This window comes from Uloborus diversus, chromosome 1, assembly GCF_026930045.1.
Source record: "Uloborus diversus isolate 005 chromosome 1, Udiv.v.3.1, whole genome shotgun sequence".
Classification (NCBI taxonomy): Eukaryota; Metazoa; Arthropoda; class Arachnida; order Araneae; family Uloboridae; genus Uloborus; species Uloborus diversus.
In genome coordinates, this window is record NC_072731.1 from 147,509,088 (window position 1) to 147,521,257 (window position 12,170).

Consider the following 12,170-nt stretch of genomic DNA (forward strand, 5'->3'; position numbering starts at 1 on the left):
ATCTACCGATGAGATAAAAATAGTACTGGGATTGAATGTGAGGCATACCTCGTGTCTGTTGGGGAAAAAATGGAATTTTGATTTTAAATACGATTGTTTATAATGCTAACTTTTTAATATTTTCCAACTGTGATGGATTTTCGTCAACTGTCAATGAATTTTTACTAAATGATTCTTTTATTTTCGTCAATATCCAGTAATTTCATTACGTTGTTTGCACACATTACTCGCTTGATAACCTTGAATTTTTACTCTGTGAATCATATAAATTTCAATCATTTATTGCAGAATTTCAATCACTTCTGAGCTGTTTTGTTGAAAACTCGAGATTTTTCAAGGTTTTTGTGATTCCACAGTTGTAATCTCTACTAAACAAACTTTCATTCAGTACTATTTCGTTTATATGACTCAGCGTAGCTGCTAGATTGTATTGCATCAAAAATGGTGTACTCTATCAAATGTGTAAATGAACTGATGCATTTACACGGCAAATCTTCAGCAAATTGGTGAAGACATTGAGTGAGGCGGTGCTAGGAAGGAAGGTCTTTCGCCTGGGTGATGTCCTGCCGCAGCTGCAGCTGCTGCAGCGGCGTGTGCAGCAGCTACATTTTCGCTGGCCCATGGTTGCAAAGTCTGTAATGCGTGCAAGGATGCATTGCTGATGCAAAGTGGATCCCTCGTCTGATCGTAAATGGACTTGGAAACGACTTCGGCTTGGAGGGACATCATCAGTCGGTTAGCGGCTTGTCGTTCTGCTTCGCGCTCTTCTGCAGTTTGCCGCCTGTAAACAAAGAAAGATTATGTAAATAATCACATTTAGTTAGCTACTTTGTTTCAAATGAAACGTATTTCGTTAAACAATGACTTAAGCATTATGGAACATATAGAGTTCTTGTACCATGAAATGATTTCCTTCAAGAGGGAATTCGAGTCAGTTCCAAATCTTATGAAATATGTCAATTTCGATTGCTATTGCGACTTAATCATTAGTTTTCGCTAAGTGTCAATTGGTTTTTTCGAATTGATAGCAACCACCTAATGTGGACCAGCACGTAAGCATTTTTTTTTCCGTTTAATTCGAAGCGTTTAGTGAGAACAAAAGAAAGCAGCAGCCAGAACAGAAATCCGTTTTTCGTTTCTGTCTTTCTATTAATTACTGCAAAAGAAATCTAAAACCCTAGCGATGTTTCCAAACTTTAAATTAGAAGTAGTTTTCATCCAAACTTCTCGAAATATATTTATTTTTCGACAGTTATTATGCATACCTAAATTATAATATTTTACTACGAAAGCTCTTCTTGCATGACCAAGCTTGTAGATATACTGCAACGAAACAAATAACTTGCTTATAATACCTGCAACGAAAGCTTAAAGGTTTCAAATATTAGTTCTTGAACACAAACAGTTTTAATTTAGAAATGAAATGCGTATCATTGACTTTAAAAACCAAATCTTCAAACTAACACATTTTATTTTATTTATTTATTTTTTGTTAATGATTCGAATATTTATCAAATGTATCTCTGCTTTCAGTTTGCACTTAAGAGAAGTTTTACATCGCAGCTATTTTAAAGAAAGGATTATATTTGAATATATATAAGTGATGCGTTTGTCTACCTGAAAGATATTGTTCCAATACTTAAACCATGTGATTAATAGCTCTTTTTTTAATTAGGAAATTATATTTGCTTGTTATTATCTTTAAGCAAACACAAACTTCCTAGTATAAATACACACAGAAAAAACTAGACCCTTTAAGTATCTTGAAATTGTTTTTTAATTAAGGAAATCACTGTTTTTATAGCTCTTATTTTAAGATTCATAACAATCAATTGTTTAATTTTATTTTAACTATTGTAAGTTAGTGTGTGTGTGCTTCAAACTTTCATGTAAGTGTACAGATCAGTTACTGCCCTCTAGATGTTTTTTATTGCATAAATTTGATAGCTCAGAAACGAAACATGTAGTTATGCTATTATCTGTTGTTATTAAGCTGCAGAAACTAATTGGGGCGAAAAGTTATTTCTTTACTTTAGGAAGGAATTAATTGCTTTTTATTGCTTCTTAACTCCGGAGAGCAATAAAATGACGATTATCAATTTTATGGTGATTGTTATCACGAATGTTTATAACATTGAAATGATTTTTTTTAACCTTTGAAAAACGATCTGCTTCCATGTTGCAAAACGGAAAGCAAAAAAGGATGAGATTTAATAACAAAAGTAACCATCTACTTTGACCTATGCAAATCTTAATGCATACAATATAGCTTTCTTTCGTACGACCGATCTTTTCCATATACTAATATATTATGTTTTTAAAATGGAATAGTTACAAATGTAGGAAATTTTACCCGATAAAATCTGTTACAAAGCATTTTACAGAGTCGAAAACCATGTAAGCTTTGAAGGAGTATTTCCAAAAAAAAAAAAAAAACTAATCTTTATATCTTTGGTGTAAGAAGTTTATATTCATTAGTTTTCTGTAACTAATCACGCCAAAATAGTTTAGTACTCTTTTCTCCCCTCTTCTTGAAAAAGGAAAAGGGAAGAAAACTGTTGCTAGTTGAAGCTTATAGAGAAAAACACAATTCAATTTTGCTTTGTATATGTATGGGTTCTTTGAAAGAAATACCATGAAATCGCGTTACAACGAGCTTAAGGGATAGAAACTTTTGTTCGTTGTAACGGAAATTTCGTTGCATTGGAAATCAACCAATATGATGGAAATTAATTTTGGACTGAAAACTGATTCCGCTGAAACGGATGTTTAGTTGTATTGGTATTCGTGTGACGGAATTACACTGCATCAAATTCGCATTCTGACGGATTTCTTTACGTTATCCTTTGTTGCATTCGCATTCAGTTAAATGAAAAGATCTGTATTTGTAAACTTTAAGCAAAAAAAGATTTCTACAATATACTTACAGTTTCTTAAAATTATATGTCTGAAAATAATAATTATAATAAGAAAAATAACATGTTGAGCTATTAGTTAAGCTTGATTATCATTTGATAAAGAATGAATTGCTTCTGCTAAAATCAAAGATTTTTCTTTTCCTTATAATTTTCAAAAGAAAAATTGATCACACATGTAAAAGAAAAAAAAAGACATATTTTTTCTGAACTATTTATTTTTTAAAAAGTCGATTTTCTATTGAATGATATTTGTTTTAATTCTCAATACCTTAAACATGTTTTTGTTGCTATTTTCTACATTATGCTTCATACTTTCGTGTTCTGAAAAAGTTTAACAAACAAATACAATCAACTGCAAAAGTTTCAAAGAGTTTTTTTTATTTATGCCAGAAACAACCCGAAGATCACAACATTCAAGCATTTTTTCTCACAAAAAGTTGAAAAACTTTGCTATGTGAATTGATACAATGTTGATTTATTTTATTGTTTTTTTTTTTTTTTTTTTTGCCTTGCATCATTCCGAAAGTCATAAAAACATACTACGTTTATTATAGGAAAGAGTACATTCTAGCTTCCTTTCGGTTTGCCATTGCTCAGCGCAGAACTGCGCTTAAAAACCTTTTTGATCATTTTTAAAGCTATAATGGCGAATATATTAAATTCAGATATGCGTTCGTTTCTTGTGTATATTACAGTTATACATTCTCATAAAAACATACATAAAAAGAAGAAAAGTTTTGAAAAAACAACAAGTCAAAATATCTTTGTGTAGTTGAATGGAAAATACACATTTCTGCTTGAATTAATGCTCTAAAACAGTAAAAATCACTCAAAAGTATTTGCTCACATAGTTTATTATTAGAGGATAACAAAGTAAGCAACGGGGGTACAATGCATATCAAAGGAACTTTTATTTGAGTTTGCTTTGAAATGAACGAGCAGTGGTGTAGTACTGGAAAAATTTTTACCCTGCAGATACACAAGCACTAGTTAGTGAAATCAAAGAGAGGGGGGATGTTGTTGTTGAGGAGATAATGTTGGTGACATCTCTGACGAAATTTACTAAAGTAGTATGCATCATCACTTATTTTGTTAAGTTTATTTTTCTTGACAGTATGAAAATTGTATTCTGTCATGGGCAGGTAAACGACATCTTCAAAAATAAGTTTTCGAGATATTTGAAGAAACGTGTTTTGGATTCAATGCTAAAAATAAGGAAATATTGGAATTAGACTTTATTTTCAGCGGAAGCTATAAATAAGCAAGTCTGTGCAATAAAGATAACGTACAATAGATGAAAAAAATGCAAAAAAAAAAAATGAAAACTTTGCACCAACTACCCTTTATCGGCCCACTGCAGTATTGCCCCAAATTTATTACTTTCAGTTGATTGACATTATCGTTTCAAAAGCTATTCGTAACTTCTGGATGACGTCTCTGGCGACTTTCGAACATGTATTTGTACATTTTTGGAGGCACTATCAGGTATTTTTCATCATCAAAATCGCAAATGACAATGCCGGTTTCTTATAAACGTTAATAGCTCTGGTTTGAAGTCATTCTTCAGCCGACATCATTCATTTTCCTTTTTCAATATATTTCTAACTCTTGCTTGGCAATTACTGGAGACAACAGTACTAGTAAGAGAACTTCAGAAGCAAGATCTGATTAACTTAAAATGTGAATTTAGAAAATTGAGACAGACAGAAAGTCAGTTTTTGGTTCTGTTGAACTTATCCTCATTTTTCCTATACAGACCAATCTGCAATAGCATGGCGTTGTGTTCTAATAAATTGTACAGACATTATACCATCTGCAAGTTTCTGATTAACAAACATTAGGAGCACGAAGGCACAATCTTGTCTCAATGCTATCTTTAAGAAATTCCATTTTCACACACTGGCATCAGAAGTCTTGCCTTTCAACCAATGACAACATCAATGCACCTCAAGCAATTTACCATTCCCTGAGGCACAGAAAAGGTGAATATGAATTAGACATCACTTTACTGGAAGCCAGTTAATGATGATGGTATTCCGCCATGGATTCATCTAATGGCGTTGTCATTCAGGAAGCCTAAGACTTAAACAGATTTAATGAAATGGTAATATCTTCCCTTGATTCAAGAAGAGCTTCTGTGCCCGCATGTCTTCCTAAACGAGGGTTTTCTATCATAACTAGAGGGAATGATAATGAGTGGAAGCCTAGCTAGTATTCTGCGATGCGTGGCGACTTCTGAAGAGATAAGTTTGTTTTTATGCATCCTTAATAAAGGCAAAAGACCTGCTCTAAAAGCCTTGTTGAGAAATTTGTGGCATGGGTCACACAAAGGAACAAGCTTCCCAAGCCTTGGGGGTATTGCTTTTTTGTTGTAAGTATTTGCTGTGAGTGTGCAATTTACCAATTCGATAATGATCATAAACGTTTTGAAATGACTTTTTCCAATTTATTTTTGCCTTTTTTCCGAGAAAAGTATTTGCCTACAAATTAAGCATAGTTACCGGATCGTTAATGTCGCTTATACATTTGTGTGACACTGATTGATTAAAACGTCAAATTGGCAACAAAGAATATCTTAGAATCGTTATTTAAATTAATTTTTATCAATAACTTTTTTAATGTAATAGTCTCTGAGCGCCTAGTTGAGCTTAACTAATGGTTGTACAATTTTTATTTAATTTTGCTTGCATACGCTTATATAAGAAAATAGTTGTAAGTAGTCTCGGTGCATCATTAAATTAGTCCTTATTTTCTTTCTGCACTTCTATTTGATACAATGTTTCTTTGTAAAACGCCTCAGAGCATCTTCAGGATTTGAAATGCTTTTCTGACTCGGTAGATGTCGTTGCATGAACATTGCAAAATAGCCAGAAATATCGGTGAGTGAAACTGGGAATATTATCTTAGACTCATGTTACTATATTTTTTGAACAAATTATCACTTACGCTGCTTCTTTTTATTTCTAATGTTTCTGTATGTGCTACTGCACCAGAAAAACATTTCTGATCCCTAACCCTAACTCTTTCAGAAGATATGACATGTTGTACTGAAGAACTGTACATAGTCTTCAGTACATAATATTCTCTAATCTTTCGTACATTCTAGGATTTGCTGGTCTCATTTTCCATGAGTTGATGCTTAAAAAATTCCTCAATGAATTTAACCTTCTTGATTGCGAGTGATTTCTATGTTTGCGTGTATGTTGCTCTCTATCTTGTTTACTACGAAAAATTTTATTTTTATTTATTGTTTTCTTATTCTCAACGAATTTATAAGAACGAATGTTCACTTTTTTGACACATTTCGTAGTAATGTGTTTAATAATTGATCTTAATTGGTAAACCAAGAGTTCTTTTCCCCCAACAACATTTTTATAACAATATCAGACCAATGTTTTAAAACCTCATCAGATTTTAAAATCTGGATCTTACTGACATTAATTTTTCTACAACGGTTTCAGTCAGTAACGTATTTCACCCCATCTAGAGTTTTCTGGTAACATTTGCAGGTTTCATTCAGAAACAAATTCCAACCAAACTGTAGAACAGTAAAAAAGAAGCAGCGCAAAAACTACTTTTTACGACAGAATTAGGACGCTTTAAACGCGGAGCCCTAGCAAAGTGCACCACTGCAGAAATCAGGGCCTGACAAAAATTAAATACTGGTAATTTTCCTGTTATTTCAGGAAATTTCAATACCACTTTTCTTTAAAACATATTAAGCAATCTAGGCACTTCTTATCATTTTCCAGTCAAGCATATATATATTGTAATAGAAGACGATCATAAAGCGTTCTATTTATTTATGGCCTTCCTTTGACTTAATCATTTACGGAAGTCATCAAATCTGTTAGGCTATTATCAACGCATACACTTTGGAGTCGCACGCAATCATTTTGCTGACTGTTTTTCACGCACATTCGATCAGCTTCGATGATCGAGACATTTTTAACTACCAGTGCTTCTAACTTGTTCGTTTTATTTCATGACATGTCTCAATTCTTAGTCGACAGAAAGTAATGCTGTTAAGCATAGTCATAATGTCTATGAAGACTCCAAGATTTTCCTTCGTCTTACATGCAATGTATATTGTAAATTTGCACTGCTTTCAGATTTCTTTGTGATTTTTCAGATTTTAAAATACTATTGAACAAGATAAATTATTTACGATTTATTTAGTTGCCTAAAAGAAAGATTCAAAATAAATGATTTTATTTCTCGAATTATAGGCTAATTCGTTATATTTTATGTGCCTTTCTTCATCTCGTATTGAGTTTGTGGCCAAAAATTTGTCGAATTGAGTTTAAACAAAAAACAACATTTAGAAAATGTTTTATAACTTCATTTTAAAATTAACAAGCGTACCAACATTGATCTTGGCTAATCTTATCATGTATGCGCCTGCAAACTTTGATTTTTTAGAGCGTGATACATTTTTGTTTATTAGTTAAAACTGTTTTGAAATAAATCAGTCCTATAGAGTACATAATTTTAATTTTTATCAATTTATTGGCCAGATATCAGCAAATACAAATAGAGTTTTGAAACGAGATAACTAGTATTGTTAAAAATAAATACAGTAGAAAATTAATCATGAAATCATTAATCAAATATGAACTGTTTATCTTTGCCCATACACTATCTTTTTTTTTTTTTTTTCATATTTTGTTTTTTGCTCATTATTTTTTTTCCTATTTGGTGGAGAACAGCACATTCAAAATATTTAAACTTGTTTCTTACGCTTAGTTAAAAACTTTCAGTTTCAGCATCGTTGTTTTTCCAAAAGGTATGGTGCTAATTTCGACTTCGAGACATAAGATTTAAAAAAATTTGGAACTATTCAACATGATCAAATAAAAAATCCTTTTATCCACTTATCATTCATTAAAAAATAGGTCTAATCATCATCACACTTCATCATTTTTTTGTAATGACTTTTTCGTTTTCCTTAATTTTTCCCTCCGAATACAAAGATTTTAGAGACAGTATAAGAACAACATCTACTAAAACCGAACAAAAATGTAGCTAAAATTTGAAATAATTAGCACAGAGTTCGAGTGCCAATAAATCTTAATTTTTCTGGCATTCTAAAAATTAAAAAATCAAATAATAAATGTTAAATAAATAGTTGGTTTCCCACGAAATGAGATAGGAATTTTATAGTGTTTTCAAGAAATATAAAACGGATAATCAGAAGAATTTTCTTGAAAATGGCAATGTATCAGCTTAAAATTAAAAAGCTTGCAAGTAAGTAAGAAACAAACAATGTATTAATAGTGTTAAACAGTTATTAAAATTTCACAATGTTTCCTAACTTGTTATCTTTTTTATTTTAAACAAATACTGTATTATGTCTTAATGTTTTTTGTAAAATTATTATTATTATTTATTACAAAAAAATATATTTAGGTACAAGACGTAAAACTATAAGGCTTGCTTCCATGGATAATCCAACTCAATTTCCGTATCGAGTCGATTTTAATTCAAACGTTTTTTGTATGGGCAAAAGCACGATTTTTTCTTTTTTCCTCATAAATTTTTGATTTTCCTTTAAAACTTAACTGGTTAATGAACGTAAATTAATACCTTACAGTATAGCTGTCAAGTACTTCCCATTACTTTTTTGAGCTATAGGAAAGTTGAACTATATCTTAGTGGTTGTGAAGCACATCAAATTATTTTTCTTCTATATTACTGACCCAAATAAACTAATTTACTCAGTATTATTTGAAAATATTGATGTTTACTAAATTGTCAATGCTCAAAAATAAATTAAACCATTAAAAATTATTGCTGATAAAAGTTTTGCTTGACGTATATTTCAAGACAGTGGCAGTCATTTGCAATTTAAAAAAAAGAAAAAGAAAATCATTTCAGTTAGTGTATCATTTCGTGAAGTAGTTTTTATACTTTCACAGTACGTATTTGCCAATCAAAAAAAGTTAGATGAATGAAAAAAAAATAAATCTAATGACTATTTCTATAAGATTGGTTCACACTAAAAAGTATGAAATAAAATAAGCATATGATTTCTTGATTATGGCACTCAAAACTTGTAGTTAATCTTAATACCTTTTTATTTATGTTTATTCTAAAACAGCCAATGACGTTCAAATTAAAAATTGAAATAAAAAGAAACTAAGCGGTAGCGTAAAAGCTATTCATACAAAGCTGTATGCCTCGTACTTCTAATTTCAAAATTCAAACTTTATTGGCTTCTTTAGAATTAGCCTATATATAAAGATATTCTGCCGTGTGCAGGTTAAGGGTATTAACTGCAAGTTTTTCATTTTTCATTTTTTTGCATTTTTGTCATCTATCGAACGTTAGATTTATTATACAAGCTTTTTTATTTGGTTTCCGCTGAAAAAAAGGAGGGAAAAAAAACGTATAATTCCAAGATTTCCCTGTGGTTAATATTGAATCCGACACATTCCTTCAAATATCTCGAAAACTCATTCATGCAGATACTGCTGTTTGCTTGCACACGGCAGTATTAAGGTTAACTGCATTTTTTGAGAGTATTAATCAGGAAATCATATACTTATTTTATTTATACTTTTTAGTGCGTACTAAGTTTACAGAAATACTTAGTCATAAGATTGAAAAAACATTTTTCGTTTTGAACTTTGTTTTTGTTGAAACGTTTTAAAATTAAAAACATATTTACCTGCTATCTATCCTTATTTTTTTTTTTTAAAAGGTATTCACTTCTATTTTAATATAAATTTATTGCGAGCAAAAAGAGACTAGCTTACTTTCCTTCTAATCTACTCTACATACTGAAAGTTTGTTCTCTCAAATTGAAAACGATTTTGAACAAATATAAATAGTGGAGAAAAAAAAACTACTTAAAGAAACGCTTTTAAACTGGGGTTTTGTCTTGAAGCATAAAAAGGTTCGAAACTCTGTACTAATTGAAAAGTTTCGAATGTCCACATCTTTTCTTGCTAAAGTTCAACGTTGATAACTTTATTTAAAAAATTACGTTTATAATTACTATTTTTTTGACAACAATTAAATAGCTAGCGGAGTTATCAGATTTTATGACAGAGAAACTAGCTTAAGAAATAGTCTCTTTCATAATTAATATTTCATATATATCAAGAATATTCTACCTTTTGCATTTTAGGCAACCCTTTGAGCTTATATTTTTTTTTTTTTTTTAAATAAACGCTTTGATCAAAGCGCAGAAAAAAGTATAGTATCAAAGCTTTTTATCTTACTCAAACTTACAAAATAATGTTTGCATCTTAATCATATTATATTACAGCTTAAGATGATCATGGTTTTTTTTTTTAATTTTATTTAAATTTTAATCAATATTTTTTTTTATTTTCAAAATATTTTATATTTATTTTTAGAAGCAAACTGTCTTTAGGAACAGTATTAAAAAAATAATAAGATTTTGCTAAAATTTTGGCGCTTATATTGAGCAAATAGTGGTCACTGGTGGAACTCGTGTCAAAATTTCGGGGAACCTTAGGGTTCCACGGTACCAAGGTTGGAAGACCTGTGGTCAATGAATTTTGTTATTTTCTGTCTTATAAGCAAATGTTAATCTTAATGAATAGTGAATTATCAAACTGACGACTCATTCAAGTCATTGAAGTCAAACGCATTTCGTCAAAACTCGAAGTTATGTTTTTTATGCAGAAATTTTAAGTGTTCGATCTAAAAGCACCTCACAACGTAGGTTGAAATTTCGATAGGAGTTTATCACGTAGAGAGTTTCTACTTGTAATCTGTTGCAGATACGCTCATTTAATTGAACTTAAAAAACCACTAAATTAATACTCACTGAGTATAGCTTCTTTCCGAAAAAAATACATTACTAAAAAAGTAAAGACAATCGCACAAAGATTGCAATGAACATTTCCGGCTCAGCAAAACAAGTTAGGATGTATTTGACGCCTCTCGTTTCACTCATTTCACAATATCGTTTTCGTCGGGTAAAAAGAGCAGGGGGAAAAAATCCAACCATCTGATCCTCACACCTGACAGACAGCTATCAGTCCTTTACCATATCTGGAACCCTCATAAATATAGACAATCAAAGAAACGGGAAGAAGTACCCAGGTAAAAAAGCAACAAAACAGTTTTGTCCGTCCGTCCGGCGCCCGCCTGTTGATTACGAGCGAGCCCCTCCCATCATCGCCGGCTCTAAGTGCCGGCAATCGGCAGGTAAGAGCCTGCTGCCCGAGGGCCTGTGTCATTGTGCAGGCGCCCCGTGTCTGTGGGTGATGCAGAAGGAAAGGATATGAAAGTGTTAAGGTCCTCGAATGGGAATTTTTGTGGTCCCCGGTGCGGTTGTTATCGCTGAGCTCCAAGTTCCAAACACATAATTTCGGGCATTGAGTTTTGTTTTGAATGTCGGAAGTCTAGTGCCGAACCCGAAGCTAGTTGAACAAATTCCCATTCAGGCAATTCGTCGAAACGTAATAGCATAGAAAAATATAGTGGGCAACAGTCTCGTGCTTCCCAGAAATGAATTTTGGGGGGTGTATATCGTCATTGAGGCGAAAAACCCAATTTTGAGAATTACCGCTTGGTGAAAACGAAGACAAATATTACATATCTATGCCACTATGGACATAGATATTACAGTCGTCCCTCGCTACTTCGCGCTTCGACTTTCGGGGTTTCACTACATCGCGGTTTTTTCTGTTTTTTTTTTTTTTTTTTTTTTTGAGCGATCACGATTGCTTATTGTTCTTATTTGACTGTTTTTGGCGTTCCTATCATTTTATTTTCCCACCGCCACCCTCCGTACCATCACCGTCGACGGGCTCCTCACGATGTTGCTCCTATATCGAAAGCCGTCTCCAGGTTGCATCCATGTCCTACACACACGCGCATACATACACAACTACACGCACACACACACACACACATACACAAACACCTACACACATACAAACACGCATACATACAGACACCCACACATACACACACAAAAACATACACACACATACACACAACTACCCACACATTCATGCCTGCACACAGACACAAACACATATGCCTACACACACATACACATAACCCGTACACACAAGCACATACCCCCACACAAACACACACGCCTACATACACACACTCGTGATTGCGAAAAACATGATTTGAATTCAAGATGTCAAAATTCAAATTTATTTATTTTTTTTTTTCAATTATAGCAATGAACCATTTTTATGTTCTCGTGTAAACATTTTCTTACAAGAGAATTACAAATTATGTCTTTTAAGTAAGGTA

The 12,170-nt window shown here is 32.0% G+C and overlaps 1 protein-coding gene across 1 annotated transcript in view; it reads right to left on the reverse strand.

Moving 5' to 3' along the window:
- Window positions 1-315: 315 nt before the first annotated feature.
- The window catches only part of LOC129221972 (homeobox protein HMX1-like), a 60,119-nt gene continuing 48,264 nt past the window's right edge, over window positions 316-12,170 (reverse strand). The window contains exon 3 of the mRNA XM_054856381.1: window positions 316-781. Coding sequence (XP_054712356.1) covers window positions 496-781 — 286 coding nt within the window. The 3' untranslated portion in view covers window positions 316-495. The remainder of the gene's footprint in view (window positions 782-12,170) is intronic.